At 34.2% G+C, this 21,626-nt stretch overlaps 6 protein-coding genes and 1 non-coding gene across 12 annotated transcripts in view; 4 read left to right on the plus strand and 3 right to left on the minus strand.

Moving 5' to 3' along the window:
- The first annotated feature begins 257 nt into the window (after nt 1–257).
- On the plus strand, nt 258–1,448 carry LOC126745409 (mitotic checkpoint protein BUB3). The gene has a single exon (XM_050453252.1). The coding sequence runs from the start codon at nt 365–367 to the stop codon at nt 1,364–1,366; it is 1,002 nt and encodes a 333-aa protein (XP_050309209.1). The 5' UTR covers nt 258–364; the 3' UTR covers nt 1,367–1,448.
- A 93-nt stretch (nt 1,449–1,541) lies between these two features.
- LOC126745416 (39S ribosomal protein L43, mitochondrial) overlaps nt 1,542–21,626 on the minus strand; it is a 93,206-nt gene continuing 73,121 nt past the window's right edge. The window contains exons 2-5 of one of the 2 annotated variants that reach the window (XM_050453261.1): nt 2,236–2,413; nt 2,081–2,187; nt 1,854–2,025; nt 1,542–1,794 (exon numbers count right to left, since the gene is read on the minus strand). In XM_050453261.1, the coding sequence (XP_050309218.1) occupies nt 1,653–1,794; nt 1,854–2,025; nt 2,081–2,187; nt 2,236–2,372 (558 nt within the window). In that variant the 5' untranslated portion in view covers nt 2,373–2,413 and the 3' untranslated portion in view covers nt 1,542–1,652. Of the gene's footprint in view, nt 1,795–1,853; nt 2,026–2,080; nt 2,188–2,235; nt 2,465–21,626 lie in introns of those variants that run through there. The other variant, XM_050453260.1, reaches the window with a different exon arrangement.
- On the plus strand, nt 2,506–4,088 carry LOC126745404 (regulator of nonsense transcripts 3B-like). The gene has a single exon (XM_050453244.1). The coding sequence runs from the start codon at nt 2,603–2,605 to the stop codon at nt 3,953–3,955; it is 1,353 nt and encodes a 450-aa protein (XP_050309201.1). The 5' UTR covers nt 2,506–2,602; the 3' UTR covers nt 3,956–4,088.
- LOC126745419 (uncharacterized) lies at nt 4,048–4,721 on the minus strand. The gene is made up of 2 exons (XM_050453265.1): nt 4,475–4,721; nt 4,048–4,247 (listed from the first exon to the last, which is right to left on the minus strand). Exons 1-2 carry the CDS (start codon nt 4,647–4,649, stop codon nt 4,102–4,104), a joined length of 321 nt encoding a protein of 106 aa, XP_050309222.1. The 5' UTR covers nt 4,650–4,721; the 3' UTR covers nt 4,048–4,101.
- On the plus strand, nt 5,116–6,880 carry LOC126745407 (smad nuclear interacting protein 1). Of its 2 annotated transcripts, none has more exons than XM_050453251.1 (4): nt 5,116–5,328; nt 5,486–5,758; nt 5,848–6,018; nt 6,319–6,880. In XM_050453251.1, the coding sequence occupies exons 1-4, from the start codon at nt 5,204–5,206 to the stop codon at nt 6,785–6,787; spliced, it is 1,038 nt and encodes a 345-aa protein (XP_050309208.1). In that variant the 5' UTR covers nt 5,116–5,203; the 3' UTR covers nt 6,788–6,880. The 2 variants fall into 2 exon arrangements, with proteins under 2 accessions (XP_050309208.1, XP_050309207.1); XM_050453250.1 differs by having other exon boundaries at nt 5,120–5,328; nt 5,845–6,018.
- LOC126745401 (protein draper) overlaps nt 15,342–21,626 on the plus strand; it is an 86,868-nt gene continuing 80,583 nt past the window's right edge. For 3 of the 4 annotated variants that reach the window (XM_050453239.1, XM_050453238.1, XM_050453240.1), the window contains exon 1: nt 15,342–15,672. The gene's annotated coding sequence lies outside the window, so the exon portion shown is untranslated. The remainder of the gene's footprint in view (nt 15,673–21,626) is intronic. The other variant, XM_050453236.1, reaches the window with a different exon arrangement.
- Trnae-uuc (transfer RNA glutamic acid (anticodon UUC)) lies at nt 21,238–21,309 on the minus strand. Its single transcript has one exon. It is a non-coding gene; the product is annotated as a tRNA-Glu (tRNA).

The raw sequence follows: 21,626 nt of genomic DNA on the forward strand, positions 1-21,626 counted from the left end.
TTAAGAATTTTGGGAGTTCTTCTCATTTGACTTTTTAATTAATTTTCGCAACAAAACCTTAGTTTCTTGAGGTTCGGGACGACCATATTTAGGTATTTATTTTTAATATCTAGACACTGGACAAAAAACTATTAAAATCCCTACTTGAAATTTCAGTAGATACGGGCATTATATTGATTAAATAATGCGCGGACTATAAATAGTTCGCTGGCAACCGACATATGCTGCGTTCTCCTTTTGGTCGCTGGACATCAACCGGACGCTAGCTTCACTAGTTTTTCTTTTGAGGTTATGAATATTGCTGTTGTTTAGATTTTAAATTTTAACCCTTGCAATTTTCTTCAATAAAACGCCCTAAAACTCGATGATGAAGTCACAAGCCGAATACAAATTAAAGTCACCCCCGGACGATGCCATTTCCAGCGTTAAATTCGGTCCGAACACAAACCAATTTTTACTAGTTTCTTCCTGGGACAGTTATGTGCGTTTATACGATGTGACCGCGAACAATTTAAGACACAAATATGCTCATGATAATGCAGTACTGGACTGCTGCTTCACGGATGCCGTGCACTCATACTCTGGTGGCCTGGATAACACCTTGAAGTCGTTTGACTTTAATACAACCACAGAAAATGTTGTCGGGGCTCACAATAATGCTATAAAGTGTGTTGAATATTGCAGCGAACTGAATTGTGTCCTGACTGGCAGTTGGGATCATCACGTTAAAATATGGGACCCCAGAGCCTCTGGTGCCAGCGGGAGTTACAATCAGAGCGATAAGGTTTATTCTATGGATACTTGTGGGGAGAAACTATTAGTTGCCACTGCTGGTCGAAAAGTCTTTGTTTGGGATATCAGGAATATGGCATACGCCCTGCAGAAGAGAGAAACAAGTTTAAAGTACCAAACGAGAGCCATCAAAGCTTTTCCTAATAAGCAGGGGTTCGTTTTAAGTAGCATAGAAGGTAGAGTTGCAGTAGAATATTTGGACACCAATCCAGAAATACAAAAGAAAAAATATGCCTTTAAATGCCACAGAATCAAAGAGGACGGACTGGAGAAAATATTCCCAGTGAATGCCATAAGTTTCCATCCGATATATAATACATTTGCGACAGGGGGTTCCGATGGTTACGTGAATGTTTGGGATGGTTTTAATAAGAAGAGACTTTGTCAATTTCATCAGTACCACACCTCGATCACATCTCTTAGTTTTAGTCATAATGGGTCAGTGTTGGCGATTAGCTGTTCATACTTTTTAGAAGAAGACAATCCTCCCAGTCCTGTGCCAGAAGATGCTGTTTATATTAGATCGGTTACTGATCAAGAAACTAAACCAAAATATAGTTCTGGGTCAGTTTAGTTGAAAAATTGCTGAATGATTCTTAGATGTAAGCCTTAGAGTAAGATTTATTGTATCATTATAAATATTTCTCAATTATGTATCCATACTAGTTTTATTTATCTTTCCTATATTATCTTTTCTCCTTTTGTAGCACTCATTTTCAATTAACTTATTTTTGAGTTAAAGTTTGCAATTAAATTTTTATTTAAAAAAACTCTTTTTATTATGTATTTGGGTAAACAATAAAAAGTTAATTGTATTTTATTTACTACTGATATATAATAAATTAAAACTATCGCACACTTTATTCAGCCCTTTTGCCTTCTAACTCCGCAATTTTTTGCTTTTCAAACATTTCCATGAGTTGCTCAGTGGCAGATTTTTCAAATAATTCGGGTCCTGACAAGTTTTCATCAGGGAATGTGGCCAAGTTCAACTTGGGATCTCTAAAAGACAAAACATTTTTAGCATATTTAACTATAACTAAATTTAATCAATAAACAACCTAAATGTATATGGCGTCCAAGGTCCTTGTATGGACGGATGATCAGTATGTAACAGTTTTCTCAACCTTATGCCAGTCCTATCGGTGGATTGAGATTTTAAAAGCTTCAGCCACTTTAAAACCTCTTCTTCGGTGAAGTTTCTTGCGTTTACCCACTGAGTATCTCCATTTACTAAAACATCATTATCAAGTGATGCATTAAACAAATGTAAAGCTTGTGTACATACAGTATTCAGCCTTGATTATGGGGGTCCTGTGCCTTCTTGGTTTCATATAAACGGCCACTTCTGGACTCTCATTTACAAAGTTTATTAACCTGGTCTCAATAAATTCCCTAAAAAGCAAGTTGGAATCAAAGAAACTTTGAAATGATTTTTTTTACCTCATTCCTCTGCTGGCTCCGCTGCTCATACAGAACTTCAGGACGACCCTCTGGAGTTGGCAAATATAGCGGCCGACCCCGTTTTGACCGGGGGTTCTTATGAAGGCCGGTTTTAGAAATAAATGACTATTGGACATCCTCGGTTGTGAGTTTAATCCTAATTTTGTATGGCAAAACCGAAATATCGACTTTTTAGGTTAGACAGATTAGTGAGGTTAAAACCGAATTGACATTCACGTCACATAATTTTGACATATGTCGCATAACCAAAACAAATACCATATGCTTAAACGTCAAAAAAAAAATTAATTGAGTATCAGGTATCTGGAGTTTGGTGCTTATCTAAAGCATAAAGAAAACATTTACCATGGCTTTGACCGAAGTAGAGAAACGAGCCGACAAAAAGGAAAAACCGCTCACAAAAGTAATTGTGCGACGTTTACCTCCAACTATGACCAAAGAGCAATTTGTAAATCAAGTTTCGCCACTCCCCGACTACAATTACATGTACCATGTAAAAGGGGACATGAGCTTAGGTGAAAATGCCTTTTCCAGGGCATATATTAACTTCGTTTGCCCTGAAGATGTTTATACCTTCAAAGAGAAGTTTGACAATTATGTGTTTGTGGATACAAGAGGTCATGAATACACAGCGGTAGTTGAATTTGCTCCCTTTCAAAAGGTTCCTAAAAGAAGGGGCAAAGGTAGGATGGATCCTAAATGCAACACAATTGAAAGTGACACATATTATATGGAGTTTGTGGAGAATCTTAATAAGCCATTGGAGCAAAATGCTAAGCCAGAATACAGTTTACAGCTAGGAGGAGCAGGTGACAATAAGAAAAAAGATGTTACCACCCCACTTTTGGAGTTCATTAAAAATAAGAGGGCTCAAAAACTGAAGATTCGTGAAGTCAGACGGGAGGAGAGGGAGAGGAGGAAAAAAGAATATGAAAGAAGGAAGGAGCAGGGGAAATATGAAGGTAAATACAGTTACGAGGACAAAAAGTATGATGAGAAATCCCCCATTAAAACTTATGGAAAAAAGACATTGTCGAAATCGTTCAAAAATGATAGCCCTAAGGAGCAGGCCATAAAAGAAGATAATTCTGAGGAGAAACTTGTAAAATCTCCCAAAGAAAAGGCAGATGAGAAAGTAAGCGAAAAACAGCCACATGAAACTAAAATAATAAAAGAAAAAAAGTATGAGGAGAAAAAGGAAAGGAAAGAAATCAAACTGAGATTTCCCAAAAAAGATTACAGTTCAGAATTTAGAGGAGCTGAAAGTTACTCCTCCAGAGAAAACAGGTCTAGGCAGTACGATGATCATAAAAAAGAGGACACCAAAATAAAGAAGGTGAAAAAGTACAGTGAAAAAAGAGAAGAAAGAAAATTGGAAGCACAAAAAAAATTAGAACAAGCTAAGGAAAAAGACCAACCAAACGAAGGGGAGAAGGAGTCTTTTGAAGTAGAGAAGTCTGTTGCCAAACCTAAAGAGAGTGTGGGCGGAGAAGAAAAAAAGGAGTCTCAGAAGCAAGAACATGAATCAAAGAAGAAAGACATTAATGATGATAAGTCTGAAGGATCTAAAAGGATGAGGAACAAGGATCGACCGACCATCCCAATTTATAGACCAGGGATGCTCTCAAGGAAAAAAACTAGCGATAGAGATGAAAGTCCAAAAAAGGAAGAGAAGGATAAAAGTGAGGACAAGAAGTAGTAGTACTTTTTAAAAATTAGTCCGTAATTGTTAAAATTTGTATTATTTATATACTCTTGGAACTGAATCATTATATAAATAAAACATTCCAATGGCTTAAATAATGTTTATTACATATATCTATTGGACTCTATTTAAATTACGTTTTATTTTGGATCACTATGGTGGTAAGGTTTGTGCACAGAAGGTTGTGGGCATCTATACTTGAGCATTTCAACTTCAGCCTCAAAGTAACTGTTTTTATCGTAGCAGAAATATTCTGGGTTTTGGTAGTTAGATGATTTGCTGGCTCCTGAAAATGCAAAATATTGTAATTATATTACAATTCTGTATAATTAAGATCCCAGTTTATTAAGAGCAATTTGTATTTCAGAGGTGGGGCAGCTCAATATATTTCACCCCATAATACAATTTTTGTTTTGAAGAAAGGCTGAGAATTTATCTCTAGGTCTACTAATGTACACATTAACAACAGGGCTAACTTTACAGTGATTTCACAATGTAAATGTTATACTATACCTGGGCCCACAGGTTCCTTGGAGACTTTTACACAGTTTTCGCTCAGCCCTTGGACATTAGGGATGGCACCAACGCTGTGCTTATTGAAGATCACTCGACTACCTGTAAAATTTCTTCGTATCGAGGAGAACGTTCTTATTTTGTTGATATTCCCTAGAATTTTTTTAGTTAACATTTTTTTAAATTATTAATTTTGTTTATGTTTTGCCAGGGGTTATGTAACTGAAACGCACTGACAATAGAACTAAATCAGCTGATTTTTGACAAATGGCAGATCGACTTTGACACCGTTAAGCCTGGTTTAGTACAGTAAGAAGTAACGCGGATGACGCAAGAAAAATAAACTACTAATGTTCAAATGGAGCTATTCATATTTTGTTGCAAGCCGTAAGAAGTAAGACGCATAAAATGGTTTAATTTCATTTATTGCGTCATACTTCTTACGGAATCGTAAGTGATCGTCAATGTTAGCTAATCAAAAGGGAGAAAATCATATTTACGAAAAGAGACAGGATGAATTTCGTTACGTTTTTATAGAATTCTATTATGAATTCGCACGATCCTTACTGCATGGAGCTTACTTCTTACGTGTTACTTTTTACTGCATACCGTACGGAATTTATGAACCCACCTTTAAGGTTAAGAAGAAGAATAAGGTTAAGTCTGTTTTGACGTTTGGCGTTGTATTAATTATTTTATGTAGTGAATTCTTCATAATATTGAAGTAGAATGGGGCCCAAAAAGCACCGTAAGCGTGACAGTTCGTCCTCTAACGATAGCGACTCGTCGCGCGAAAAATCTTCAAAAAAGTCACAAAGTGAACATCACAGAAGCAAACAACAACATTCAGGAAGGTCTGTGTTTGATTAGTTTACAAGCCATTTTAATGAAAACCTATGGTTGTATTGAAATTAAATATTCTTTGTAGGATCCCTTATATTTTAAAAAATCAATTATAAATTAGAGTCTGATTCCTCGACAGGACCTTTATTAGTAAACATGCATTTACAGAACCAGGAAACAGAGTTCGTCCGATGAGTTTTCATCGTCCAAACCAAACAGGAGTAGATCTAGGTCGAATGAGAGGAGGAGAAAGAATGAGGATAGAAACCGATCTGCTGATAATACAGGTCATTCAAGGGATAGAAATAGAGAGAGGTCGAGAGATAGGGATGCGAGGCAAAACAATTATAGAGATAGAAACAGTAGTGATGGTAGATCGGATAGATATGAATCAAGAAATAGGAGGGGAAATGATTTTAGAAGGAAAGATTTTCATAGTAGGTCAGTAATTTGAAATCAAATTTATTAAAATTGCTTGAATATTTTTAACAGTGAGAATGTCACTCGTAATTTAAAATATTTTATAGAAGGAGAAGCAGGAGTAAATCTTTTGATCATGCTAATGCCAAATGGGGTAAACATGAAGAACATACTGGAGATAAAAAAAAGTCAAAGGAAAATAAGGCAAAACCAGACTTTGGTCTTTCTGGGAAGTTAACAGAAGAGACTAATACATATAGAGGGGTTGTTATTAAATACAGGTAAATGTTTCTTAAAAATACCCTTTTTTAATTGATTAGCCTTTCTTTATGCCAATTTTCTTCCTAGGTTTTCCTCAAAGCGCACATTATATGTGATTAAAGTTAGACTTATTCAGACAATTTTAATTTTATAATAAAAAAGCAAATAATCTTATGAACCCTTGTATTGCAACCTAGAAAGTTTTGTAGACATCACTTTATGCACTTAGACATCTTAACTATACTTTCTTCTGATGTATTTTATATTGATATATTTTTCATAACTATAATAATTACTCAGAAGGTGTTGTAATATCGTAGTGAGCCTCCGGAAGCTAGAAAACCAAGAAGAAGATGGCGACTGTACCCATTTAAAGGCGATAAGGCACTTCAAACTTTATATATACACAGGGAAAGTGCTTACCTTATTGGACGAGATCGAAAAGTAGTAGACTTACCTGTGGATCATCCATCTTGTTCCAAGCAACACGCCGCCCTACAGTATCGATTGGTGCCATTCACCAGAGAAAATGGATCAACTGGTAAAAGAGTTCGTCCGTATCTGATTGATCTCGAGTCCGCCAATGGCACCTTTATAAACAATAAAAAAATCGAACCGAAAAAGTATGTGGAACTATTGGAAAAGGACGTAATCAAATTCGGATTTAGCTCTAGGGAATATGTGCTGTTGCATGAGAACAGCAAAGACGAGGCGATGGACGATGACGTGAAGGGCGAGGAAGAAATCAAGCAGGAGCCTGAGGTGGAAGTTAAAGGGGAACGTGAATAGTATAAGTTTATATTGTATGCATTTAGTTGGTTAAGTAATTATTTTTTTATTAGTTCTGTGTGAGGTTAAATACAAAAATTGTTAGGAAAAGTGCATCGTTTTTATTTTTTCGCTATTTTAATGATGAGTAATGTAATAAAATTGGGTAATTATTTTGTCCAATTTGGCTGAATAAATGAAGGTAAGTAATAAAGACACATACAGTACAGAGCAAAAGTAAAGAAACTTTTTTTTTTAATTTTTAGATTTATTTTTATTTATTTATTTTTACGGGATCAACCCCATTACAACACTAAAATTAAATACAAAATCGATTGAACCTAACCATACTTAACAGTAAAATACTAACTATTAAGCAGTAATAAAGCCTACTTATAAATGTAAAATACCGAAAATAGTTTTATAACTTAAATCAATATAACAGAATTCTAAAAATACTAAAAACATACCCTACTAAAGTATAATATTCAGTATTGCACTAAAAAAAAAAAATTAAACAATTTCTCTTATTTGACTCTTAAATGTAGATAAGGAAATGCCCAAAATTTCAACCTCCCTAGTATTGACAATTCTTAGAGTTCTTTCAATAGGAGCATGTAATGCATAATTGGCGCTATGAAATGGTAATGAAAAGACACGATACTGCCTTAAATTCCTAGATGGAATATTAAATTGTATTGTCATCAGAAGTTCTGGACAAATTATCTGACCATTCAATAATTTATACAAAAAAATTAAATCTGCATATATCCGTCTTTGTCTCAATGTCTTCATATCAAGCATTTCTAAAACAATATCATAAACATGATCATCCGGAATTCTTATTCGAAGTTTATAGAGACAAAACCTAATAAATTTGTTCTGAACTCTTTCCAAGGACAAGCAATTATTCGTGTAAAAGGGCGACCATATCACTGAGCCATATTCCAGCAATGAAACAACCAATGACATGTATAACCTCTTACATGTCTCTATAGAAAATTCTTTACAGTTCCTTAGTACAAAACCCAGATTCTTAGAGGATTTGAGAACAATATTGAAGTGTACTTCCTTGAATGCTATATGAAGTGACAACCTTTTTAGTACGCTTGAGAAAACTTATATAATTGCATTTGCTTACATTCAAAAACAAATTGTTGTTAACACACCACTCATTCAATCTATCAAAATCAGTTTGCAACAAAATCTGATCAAGTATTGATAAAATCTTTCTAAAAAACTTCAAATCATCAGCAAATAAAAGGAAGTCACTGTTCTCAAAACAGGCACCAATATCATTCACAAAAATATTAAAGAGCAAAGGTGAACAGTGCCCACCTTGTGGAACACCTGAAGTGACATTAATATAGCTTGATCTTGCATTACCTATTCGTGCCTGCTGGGTCCTCCCTGACAGGGAGTTTACAAACCAATTCACCATAAGATTAGAAAATCCAAAAATATCCAACTTTTTTGCCAAAATACTATGGTCAACTCTGTCGAACGCCTTGGAGAAGTCGGTGTAGATTACATCCATCTGACATCCCCTCTCCAAGGCACTCAACAGATTCTGCTGAAACACTAACAAATTAGTCACAGCAGACTTTCCAGAAATAAATCCATGTTGTTCGCTAAGTAACAACTCTTTACAATAAAAATATAATTGATCATAGATAAGACTGTCAAGGAGCTTCGTAATGGCTGATTGTATACAATGTATACTTCTGTAATACATTGTATACTTTTGTAATTCTTGATTTTGCTATTGTCGCCAGATTTAAAAATTGGCATTACAAAACTATGTTTCCACAAGGTTGGAAAAATTGCTGAATCTAAAGATCTTTTAAAAATTATAAAAAGAGGGTATGAAATAGTACATACACACTTTATTAGAAAATAATTCGGAATGCCATCGGGTCCTGAACTAACTTTGGGTGGCAACTTGGTAATTTTATCAAAAATCAACCCAACGGAAAGGGTGGGATTAGGAATGGTCATATTTAACTTTGCTTGCTGATTGATGAAAGCACCATTATTGTTTATATTATTAATAGGACTATAGACTGTTGAAAAAAACTGGGCAAAACCTTCAGCTATCTGTTCACAGCCAACGAACTCATTATCATTATAATACATTAAATTAGGAAGTTTATTAATTGATCTTTTATTGTTTATGTTATACCAAAAACATTTAGGGTTAGTGTAGAGTAGTTGGTCTAAGTTTGAAATATAATTATCATAACAAATATCAGTCAAAGTTTTACATCTAGCCCTAATGTTTGAAAAAGTAATATAATCTGCCACATTATGACTGACCCTGTAGCATTTGTGTGCAATTTTCTTTTGCCTAACTAAATATCTTAATTCAGCTGAAAACCAACTAGGAAACTTTGAAGTTTTGTATCTCTTTAGGGGAACAAAAAGTGCTATAGCCATATCCAGTATATGATAAAAATGTGAGACTGCTATATTAATGTCTGCTGAGCTTAAAACCAAGTCCCAATTAATTCCACATAAGTAATTATTAATACCAACATAATCACCCATTTTAAAATCATAATAAAACTCTACATAGTTTAAATTCGACTGAGTTTCACAACTAAAATCAATTTCAAAATTATACCCTTTGTGATTTAATGACCCCTCAAAAAGACAATCAACTGCTTCCATTACAGCAAGAGTTTGCTTGCTTGAAAAAATTAGATCTAAATAAACAAGCCTATCATTTGGAATTGTAATATTCTGATAAAAACTCAAACAAGCATAATGCTGACCTAAAACTAGACCCGCCGAGTTTAAAGGACAAGTCACCACCACACCACTGTCGTCATTCCCCCAACTTGAATCAGGTACATTAAAATCACCAAAAATATAAAAATCACAGCTTGAATATCCTTGCCTGAGAATGTCAACAGTATGGCAGTGACTTTCATATAAGTTGCAGAATTTGGGGGAATATAAACTCCCCCAACTATAAAGCTAATACTACCAATTCTACATAATATATATAATTGTTCGACTGAATCATACACCAACGTAAGCTTCCTTGAATCAATAACATCCCTGATATATATCAAAATTCCTCCTCCGCGACTTTTGCTGCTAGAAGAAGGTGAACGATCACATCTGAATAGACTAAATGACTTTACAGACAGTTCAGCATCGGAGTAATCATCAGAGAGCCAACTCTCAACAAATATCAAAATATCATAGTGCGAGCATAAAACAACTTTAATTAATTCATTAATTTTAGTTCTTAGGCCACCAACATTATAGCAAAATACTTGCAATGGGGCTAATTTACGTTTTTTCTATTGTTTCTAACATTGTTTGAGGTAGAATTTACTATGTATGACACATTATTTCTATATTTGTATGGCACATTATGGCAATTTATTTTATTGTAGTGAACTAAATTTTTTTTATCCTATAATACTACACCAAACTAGATAATAAAAATAAAACATAAACAATATAATTCTACTTATAATAAAGCCATATGTAAATTAATTTAAAAAAAAACAGGGAGCAAAAATAGAGACACATATTTAAAGAAAATATATAATAACAACAAATTAATATTTAGTTGCATATCCCTTACTTTTAATAACTGCAAGGCATCTCCTTTTCATAGATCCAATCAGATTCCCTAAGGTCTCCTTGGGTACAGAATGCCATGCAGCTTCAACTGCTTCAAACAACTCGTCTCCATTTTTAAATTTTTCGGGATGTTCCTTACGAATTTTTTTGTTTACTAAATCCCATAGATTCTCTATAGGATTAAGGTCAGGACTCTGAGCTGGCCACTTAACAACAGTTATACATTTTTTTATAATTTTAGCTGTATGCTTCGGATCATTGTCGTGTTGAAACCTCCATTGCAATGGCATATGTTTTCCTCTGCATATGGCAACATATTATCAGTTAATATTTCTAAATATTTAAACCGATCGATAATCCCATCAATTTTGACAATGGGGCCCATTTCCATACCAGCGAAACAACCCCACACTTGTACATTTCCCCCTCCATGCTTAATAGTGCCCAAAGTATACTTTGGATCAACTCATTTATTTTTAGGACGCCTGACCCGTAAAATACCATCAGAAGAAAATAAATTAAACTTACTTTCACCTTCTTATCTTGCTTCTGACCAGTTTAAATGGTCATGTGCAAATTGAAGTCGGGCGGTTCGATTCTTCTTCGAAATGAAGGGTTTCTTGGATGGTTTTCTTGCCGGCAACTGTCCCTTCAACGTCTTCGAACTGTATGGACACTAATATTTACATCGTCTAGTTGAGATTTTATATCCACTGCTGTGTTAAATGGAATTTTAAGAGCTAAGGATTTAATCTTCTCGTCAACTCTAGGCCTACCAGTTTTAGGTGGACTTATTAATGAGTTCTTATAATGCAGTGTGACTGAGCGGTTGAATCCTAACTGCTTAGCAATGATTGCTTGCTTAACACCCGATTGATATTTTAATATTATCAACTGTTTTATACATAATTTTTCTATTGCGCAGAATTGTTCAATTGGCGCCTCCAGTAGTATGTAGAACGGCGTATATGGGACTTTTTCAATAAAAGTTGTCATATGGACTGTTATTTTGGGGTAACTCGGCTGACTGGCAGAGAGCATTTAAGTTGCAAAAATCGGCACTCAGAATTCTAGAAAACAAAAAACCAACAGATAGTTGTAGACCTTTATTCAAAAATTTAAAAATCATGACAATGCCTGGCCTATACATTCACCAATGTCTGATGTTTGCCAGAACATGCTCTTTTAGATTTAGCACAGTAAATAGTAGGCACTTATATGACACCAGACATGGGGGAAATCTTTTACTTCCACAACACAGGCTTAGTCTGACCCATAAGGGCTATATGATTAATGCCATAAAACTTTTTAATGCAATACCCGAAACCACAAAACAACAACATTTAAATAGATTTAAGCAAGTAACGAAAAACCTAATTTTGGAGATCTGTTCATACTCATTGGACGAATTCTACAATATTCTTTAACCTAGTCTATCAAAATTTATGGAATACTATACTTTCATACCTGTATAACAAATGTTTCATACATACTTGTGAGCATTTCTGATGCGAACCAAAATTGTATTTTGTTTAATCTTTTTTTTTTATTTGCTATGTTATGAAGGTAAAACTAATGTCTCCCTTTGTGCACTGTATTATTGGCGTTTGACAGTCTATACCTTTTGACGATGCTAAGCTGTTGGATGTATTTGAGCAAATAAAGAAGTATTATTATTATTATTATTATTATTATTATTATTATTATTATTATTATTATTATTATTATTATTATAACGCAAAAGTAATACCTCGAGGCATATTTACAGGTTATTCTTTATTAATTAACAAAATAATATTGTGTATTGCTTTCAATAAGCAAACATAAACTAAGAACTTTAAAAATGTTTCTCTACTTTTGCTCCTCATAAAATAAAGATAAGCAAATAGATTGTTTTTGTTGCAAGAATTTATAAATACCAAATATGTTTTTGCATTCCTTTGAACCTAAAGAAATAATGTGAGTATTTGTTTATTGGCAATAGTCGATTACTCTGGCTTTACATTTATTAAATAAAATGTTTCTCCACTTTTGCTCGGTACTGTATGAATGCAAAGAGGGAAAAAAAGTTTCAGGTAACTTGAGCCATAACTCCACTTCTGCTGCTCAGATCGGAGTGATTTTTGTTTAAAAAGTTTCTTTGGAGTGTTGTTCGGCTTTCAATGAAAAAATCACAAAATTCCATGCATTAGAAGATTGTTTTATTTAAATTTTTGGGCGTCAAGTTCAAGAGGAAAATCAGTTTTAGGTTGCTTGAGTCACTTCTAATAATGCTCAGATTGGTTTCTTTTTGGTTTCAAAGTGTTGTTCAGAAATGAAAATATAAAATTTCATATACATTAGAAGCTTTTTTATCCAAATTTTCGAGGGTGATGATGTTCAAGAGGAAAGATAGCTCCAGGTAACTTGATGAGTCATAGCAATAATTCTAATGCTCAGAATGATTTGATTTTTGTTTTAAAAGGTTCTTTGGAGTGCTGTTCAGCTTATAAAGAATAAATCACGAAATTCTATGCATTACAGTTTCTGGTTGGCTAAGGCAAAACTGCTCTTCTAGTGCTAAAATCGGCTTGATTATTATTTTATAAATTTCTTTCGAATGTTCTTTACTTTCCACTGTCAAAATCACGAAATTTATTGCATTAGAATTTTTTTTATTCAAACTTTAGGGGTCACGTATTATACAAGAGAAAAAACAATTTCAGGTTTCTTGAGGCACAGCTACACTTCTACTAGTAAAATAAAATTGGTTGCTATTTGAAAAGCTTCGTTCAAAAAAAAAAATTAAGAAATTCTATGTACGAGGGTGAATCAAATATGAACCGGACTTTTCTGTTTAGCGCGCCATAGGTGAAGCGAGTGGCGCGACGTCCTGATATATGCTAGATAGGGATGTCAAGAGGAGGGGAGTCAGTCGGTTTGGCGCACCGGAGTAGATGAGCTGTTAGTAGCATCATGTCTGAACAAGAGGTACACACGTCTGTTGCGCAACGCGTTATTATAAAATTTTTGTCGCGTGAGGGCGTAAAACCTTCCGAAATTTTGCGTCGACTAACTGCACAGTTCGGTAATGAAACCTTATCAAGGACTCAAGTCTACGACTGGCACAAAAAATTTTCCGATGGCCGAGAGGTAGTGGAAAACGAGAGCCATGCACGCCGACCCAGGACAAGCATCAATGAGGCGAACATTCGTGCGATCCGTGAGCTGATTGAAGGTGACCGCCGCCTTACATTGTGGGAAATTGCTGCACACGTCGAAATATCATACGGAAGTGCTCAATCAATCATTTCAGAAAATTTGGGTTACCGCAAAGTGTGTGCAAGATGGGTTCCTCGCCTTTTGACGGAAGATCAGAAAGCAAACCGTCTTGCCGTGTGTGAAAGGCTTTTGGCACGATTTGAACACCCGCCTTACAGTCCCGATTTGTCACCATGTGACTACCACATGTTTGGGCCACTAAAAGAAGAATTGGGAGGTTATCACTTTGACGACGACGAAGGTGTGGAAACGTTTGTGCGCAATTGGTTACTGACACGACCAGCTTCATTCTTTGATGAAGGAATTAAAAAACTTCCGATCCGGTGGGAAAAATGCGTAAATAAGAGAGGAGATTATGTAGAAAAATAACATGTGTTCAAACTTTTATTTACTGTACCAATAAAATTACTAAAACCAAAGTCCGGTTCATATTTGATTCACCCTCGTATTATACAATCTTTTGACGATCATGTTATAATGAGGAAAACAGTTTCAGATAACTTTGAGGCATGATGATTCCACTTCTAGTTCTCAAATCGACTTGATGTTTGTTTTAAAAGTTTCTTTGGAGTGTTGTTCAGCATCCAATGAAAAAATCACGTAATGCCTGGTTTACAAGTTTTTCCATTCAAATTCTTAAGAGTCATATGTTAGAGAGGCAGACAGGTTTCAAGTAACTTGAGGCATAACTCCACTTGTAGTGGAGTAATGTGATATACGGTACTTTTTAATTAATTATATGCTAAGTAAGCTACATATATTCCAGTGGCTATTTTATAAAATTATTAAATACCACAGTCCTCCCTACCTGTACAACAAAATTACATTTCGGACAATCAAAAAATCATTCTCTTATAATTTTTGTCATATCATTAATGTGCTATCACCCGATATAACTGATATTTCGAATTCCATTTATAGATTATTAAAACAAAAGTAATAGGCACATTTTATTAGATAATCAGTAACATGCATATTAGAACTAGAAGTTTTATTTTTCTTGTTTATAAATTGTAATTGAATGGATAGTTTTAGATATATTCTCCCTTATTTAATTATTGTATTGTTGTACATAATCTGTACCAAATCATCAACTACTTAGATATGTATAATGTATGTATGTACTTTAGATTCGTTAATTTTATTTAAAAAGTAGTTTTTAATGTTGTAGCTATATGTAAGTAGAACAGAACCTGCATTTTTCATGCAGGAGTCTGACACATTGTCTTTTATTTACCTCAATAATTATTAAACACACCTGTAAGTTTATATTTTAGTAATTTCCATGGTAAATAATAAACGTTTTTATTATTATAATTTTTTTTAAATATCTGTCATAAAATAAAATATTTGTGCATAACTTAATATGATACGTTTCTTATATTAAAGGGAAGTGAGTTTCAAGTTCTTGAGGCATAATTTCACTTCTACTGCTTAGTTGATTTTAATTTTAAAAGTATTATTGGAGTGTCGTTTAACATCACAAAATTCCGCGCATTGTAAATTCCATAATTATTAAAAAATCCGCGAAAAATGGCTTCTTAATAATCAGAGACACGTCTTGTCCACCCGGGGAAATTCAAACTTCGCGCCGATGGAGGTCCTCTATTTATCCCTAACCTTATTCTGGCTGTCAAAGGAATATCCACTTATTTATTATAGACAACCCGCATTACGCCATATTATGATTGTTTTTCCTGAATTCCTGCGCCTGCCAATCAGTCAGTTGTGTAGTCGCGAAGCGTACGGTTCGTTTCGTCGTTTATCAGTAAATTTTGTTTTGTTTGTGTTTTCTCATTATTATTTTGCTTTTCCACCTTTTATTTTTTAAATTTTAACTCACATTTTTCTACTATAACTTACTTCCGACCTTTGTGTTTCATTATTTAACGCGACGAACTGTAGTTCGATAGCATTGCAGTCTAAAAACGAAAACCTGTTTCCTTCATCTCTTTTGCAGCTTGTTATAATGCTGAAGCAAAGATCAACCTATTAACGGGACGTTAATTAAAATACAAGTGTTGGAATAAATTTATTTCGAACTGGTAAGTAGGTATTGTATTTGAAATATAGAAGCTGTTTTGTGTTTGTAATTTAACATGTCATTTATTATCATTATACCACTAATAGTATTCTGAATATAAGGTCTAAAATACACATTAATAATACATTGCAAAAATATTAACGAATTTGAAGGCTTAAGGAGTATCCAAGTCATTAATGCAAGTAGTTTTGTACAGCAAATACCATGTATTGGCAAGAATATTTGTCTGAAGTATTGGGAAAGTGAGGTTATGGTGAGTAGCAAGGAACTATCAGGTTGAGCAGTCAATATTGTTTAGTACATTAAACAAAATAAATATCAATTAAATTATCATCAAGGTGTCCTTTCAGACACCTTGATGAAAATCCTCCTAATCAGACACCAATAATAGACAGGTAGGTACCAAATTGTTTCTTGCACGAGTTGTATAGTCATGGATATCCTTATGTCAGCTTGAATCTGACCCTTACACCGATTAATTGAACTAAAACTCAAAACATGCTTTATATTATTATCTGAAGATCAATTAAATATCATTGACAAAGCTGTCATTAAAATTAGGTCAAGATAACTTAAAATTCTATACAGCCTTACCTTGATGTGAGTTGATCACTAAAATGTTCCTCCACATTATAATGTGTTTCTCTAAGTATTTTTTAAAGTCTCCCGCAAGTTTCACAAGTAAAGGAGTCCTAGTAGTGGTTGTATTCATTTTCTTGTTGCACTCTGATTCCAATGCCAGCACACACAAATAAGGCACAGTCAAGTGACCAAGACTAACATAAACATTTTTGCAATCATCATTTAAACCTAAACCATATATTCCGAGCAAGCATTGCATACAAAAGATAGGAATGAAAAATTGCTAAGTATGCTGTTCCCAACATATCAGGGACACTCCAAGGAGGCTCCAGCAGCAGTGTTTTGTCCAAGGGTTTTAATTGTATGATCATGGAATATATACTGCTGTCGAAGCTTGATTTTTACAGATTTAGGGAAGTGGCTTAAGCTCTCTACCACTGCATGGACTAGTGGTTCAGTTTGCCGATAATAGTACAATTCTGTGGCATAACAAAGATCAAAAAGTAGTCAGATCTCTCATAGTCGAGGACCTTCACAAAATTAAAGAGTGGTGCATTTGCGATCAGCTTGTATTCAATGTTTTTCTTTGATGATATGAAATATGCTCCTATATAAAATCAAAATGGATTCTGTATTCTGTTTTAAGTTCAACCAAATAACCACTAGTATTGTAAATTCTAGGATTATGAAGCCTTTAGCACATAAATTACTTTATAAACTTAATAGAATAAACTACTAGTAAATAAAGTATATTATGACTGACACAGGCCCTTGTTGAGTTTCCTGCAAGACCATCAATATGTTTACCCCTTTCGTTGCCTCAATTGAAGCAGGGGCTTAAATTCATTAGCATAAAGTCGAGTTTGTTGCACACATCATTTATAAATGTATTAAATTTTAGCCTTTAGGGTAGTACTGGGGTAGAAAACCATTCACCTGATTTAGTGACAAATCAGCCAGGAATCTTGAAATAAATGTAAATTGATAGACTTATGTAGTCTACTCAAGTTCCGATGAGTTATTGAGAGTTTAAACAATAACTTGTGAGGGGTCTATTGCACAAATTACTTGAACAAAAGTTGATTTCTATATAAATAAAACAATCCACTAAATTATAACGATTGTCGACACTATTGTCATATATTAACCTCGAGAGATTTAACTAATTAATAAATCCCAGAATCAAATTAACCACATCCTGTGGTTCGCGGTTATCTACTTATTGTATTAATATCTATATATGAAATATTGTCTGGACCAAAATGTCTCGTCGTTGCTTCAACATTTTTCAATAAAAAAACTGTAATCCAAGTATGTGGGTAATTTTTTGCAACATTGCACCGAAAGTATATTAACGACAGTTGCGTATATTCGTGATTATTGGTTGCGCTAAAAACGTAATTGCATCGAAATCTTCCTAGAAAACGCATATATAAAATATGTGTAATAACGTTGAATATATGTATAAGTAATTGCCGATAACAACATTTTCGCGTCCGAGTTTCTATATATACTTTATATAAAAGGTATTAATCGGGGTGATATAATAAAGTTGCGAAACGGTTTGGTTTGATTTTTGTTCATGTTATTGGCTTTCGTTCATTATAAGGGAACGATTGTTTTTTATAATTACTTTTCTGTTTTATTACCTTAAACGTGATTGTTTTCCAGTAAATCAATTTAATGGATTTGATTTTTAGAAACTAAACTGTTGAGATAAATAATCAAGATTTTTAGACAAGTCAGTATAAAATGACACCCTCCCAGTAGAGGTTATCCCTGTCAATGTAGAAACTAGTTATTACCGTGTTTAATAAAATAAACGCCGATTATTTAAGCGGTGTAACCTACGCTGTTTGCCTTTATTCTTTATTAAGTCGGTTAGCAGAGGCTACTATAATGAACCAAAACTTTTTTGTCCAAATAACCTTTTCTATAGAAAAATTTTCCTACAATTATTATTAGACTGGAGCTATTACTCCATAATACACATACAGACTAGTGAACAAAAGAATGTCTTTTTGCTACATAATAATTGTCTTAAAGTAGCATGACTATACCTACAACCTTTGGGCTGCTAGCAGCTACAGCTTTTTGTAAATATTTCCAAGATTCTTTTCCAAATTATTGCAGTTCTGGAATCACATACTAATTATTTTCTTTTACAGAAAAAAGTCCAAAAATTCCTTAAAGGTACCTAAATCGCCTAAAAAAAATTACATGTTTATTGTCTCAACTGCCTGGAAGAAAATCATAATTTTCTTATTCTAGGCAGTCGAGGAATTATTCTTTTCCTTTGTTCAAGGCATTTTGTGAGTTAATATCTCTCTCCATCTGCCTCATCCTAAGCAGTTAAAATAAGTCTTATTTTTCAGGCAACTAATGGTCTGTCTTTATAATCTACCATGAATCTACCATCTTCTATCTATGCTACCTGAAAAATACAGTATTAGTGGGCAGTTTCAATATAACAAAATTACTTAACATTACAATAAAAGTATATATGTGAATCTAACAGAAAAGCCTTGTATTTCTTCTTGAAAATGAAAAGTGAGCATGATCTTATTAAGTTGTATACTTCAGACTTTAACAAAAATACACCCTGGTAGGCAAATGAGTTTTTAAAACTTTTAGTTCTATGCACTGGTCTGGTATTTGAAATCTTATATTGTTTCTTAGGCGGTGACTATGTAAATCTTGTCTTGCAAGATATTTAGGGTACCTTGACTTATAAATTCTATAAACAAGGTGCTCTCCTTTTATATTTTAGTATTTTATTGTCAACATAATTATGTTGGTCTGGTCCCATGTGATCAAATTTTTGTATGTTGAAAACAATTCTCATAGAGGCGTTGGTATTTGTAAAAAACAACATTGCGGTAATCTAGCTGTGACCAAACAAGAGCCTCCACATTAATTTGATATTTTTGGACAAATAATATTTAAATTGATTCAAACTTTTAAGGTAAAACATACATGCACGATTATTTCTTATTGACATGTACCTGAAAGTTTAGGACCTCATCAAAAATGACACCAAGATTTTTTCTCGATGCTGAATAAGGAAGGACACTGTTATTTATAAGCAAAGTAGTGAAATTAGTTTCAAAAAAATTGTTTTTTTAATGTATTAGAACCTATGTGCTCTTGTTAGCATTCAAAATCATCCTGTGCTGTCTTACCCATTGAAATATTGAGTTTAAGTCCTCATTAATTTGCTGCATACATTGACCTGCATTATGCATAATGGCGTGCAAGTGTCTCAAAAGCAAAATGACCTCTGGCCGAGATCTAATTCCTAGTTTTTTAGCTAAGGACTGGACCCTCTGCTCCACATTTTTAATCTGATCCTTAACACAGGTATATTTCCCAATATCTGGAAGCAAGCCAAAGTTTGCCCTATCTTTAAAAAGGGCGATGCTGGAACAAGAGAAAATTACCGCCCTATATCCATTCTGTGCAATTTCTCAAAGTTATTCGAGTTGGCTCTTTATAAATTAATTTTTTCCAAGGTTAAGTCCATCAACATGGCTTTGTTTCTGGCCGCTCATGTACTACAAACCTAGCATTCTTCTCTCAGTTTGTGTGCGAAGCACTTAATGATAGAGGTCAAATCGATGTTATCTACACAGACTTTCAAAAGGCTTTTGACCAGATTGACCACTTCATTCTATTAAATAAGCTTGAACGCCAGTTTGGATTCTCCGATCGCTTGATAAAGCTCCTTAATTCCTATTTAGTTGACCGCTCTCAGTTTGTAGTGGTCGCAGGCTTTAGATATGCTTGTTTTTCACCCACCTCTGGAGTTCCCCAGGGCTCTCTTTAACGTTTTCGCTAATGACTTGATCTCCACCCTCAATTGCTCTCGGTTAGCATATGCTGATGACCTAAAGCTTTTCCATATTAGGATTGACTCTATAGCAGATTGTGGTCAACTGCAAGAGAACATCAATACTGTACACCATTGGTGCACTGGAACCGGCTTAACCTTAATGTTTTCAAGTGTAATGTGACCAGCTACTTTCGAATCAAAAGTCCAGTTGTCTTTAATTACTCAGTTAATGGAGAGTCTCTGGCAAGGTCTAGCTGTTTTAAGGATCTTGGAGTCACCTTTGACCAAAAATTTTGTTTTATCCCTCACATTGAAGATACTGTTTCTAGAGCTACTCGCATGCTGGGCTTTATTATTAGAAATTGCAAACTTTTTTGAACACTGCCACTGCCAAAACTCTCTACTATGCATTTGTTAGATCCAGGCTGGACTACAGCTCCCTCATTTGGTCTCCCATTTACAACCACAACACCATAACCAATTTTGACCATAACCTGCTGCTCTCTAGATATACTGAACGGTCACTTGCGAAGAGGAGAGAAATGCATTCGGTGAAATTCTTGTTTAATTTACTTAACCATAAAATTGACTGCCCATCCCTTTTGCAAAGGATTTGCTTTCGTATACCACGCCCAGGATCTAGACAGTGTCCAGCTTTTAACTTGGACACAGCCAGGTCCAACATTCTGTACCAGAGTCCTATTCACTTTATGTGTCAAAACTTTAACACTATATTGCTGATTCCTGTGACATTCACCATGACAATTTGGCACTTATTTTGAGTCACCTGCGTATGGTCGGTCGGGGAGGAATTCTTTTATAGTTTAGTTGCATGAATCTAATACAGTTCATGCATTCGTACTTGTACATTTATATATTTAATTGATTCTCCTGTAACTGGGTATATGTAACCTGTTGGAAATAAAGCTTATTATTATTATTATTATTATGAGAAGGAAATCCGGATAGCAGCTGTGTGCCATCTGCATAAAGATTTACGGAACAAAACCGAATCTTCTTGAAAGAGCTCATTTTAGCCAACAGCATAATTAACAAAAAACCGATGATCTTATTCCAGGCATATAAATGATATGCAGTGGCAACTGCTCAAAAAAGATTTTCTCAATTTTTAATTTAAAAATAAAAAAATCATTCCGATACCGGGAATCGAACCCGAGCCTCCTGGGTGAAAGCCAGGTATCCTAGCCACTAGACCATATCGGATATACGTGCTCCCAATGTTATTTCATTGTATATTTAGCTCACCAGCAATATTTAGTCTATCAAAGCCACACCAGAGTAAACGCAATAATCTCGCTGGCATTATCGCCTATTAAAAACAATTTTAATAAAATAAAGACAATATTTATTCAACGTCGATTTCTCTATAATATTAATCTTATCGTGCGAGTGAACAAAGGAAGTGTATACGATGACTGCGGCTCGTCGCATCACGATAAAACCGTCGCAATATCTAATTTAAATTAATGGGCTGCGTTTTTTATTTTTAAACAATAATAACCGACAATTTCGGCAGTTGA

Source organism: Anthonomus grandis, chromosome 15 (assembly GCF_022605725.1).
Source record: "Anthonomus grandis grandis chromosome 15, icAntGran1.3, whole genome shotgun sequence".
NCBI classification, from domain to species: Eukaryota; Metazoa; Arthropoda; class Insecta; order Coleoptera; family Curculionidae; genus Anthonomus; species Anthonomus grandis.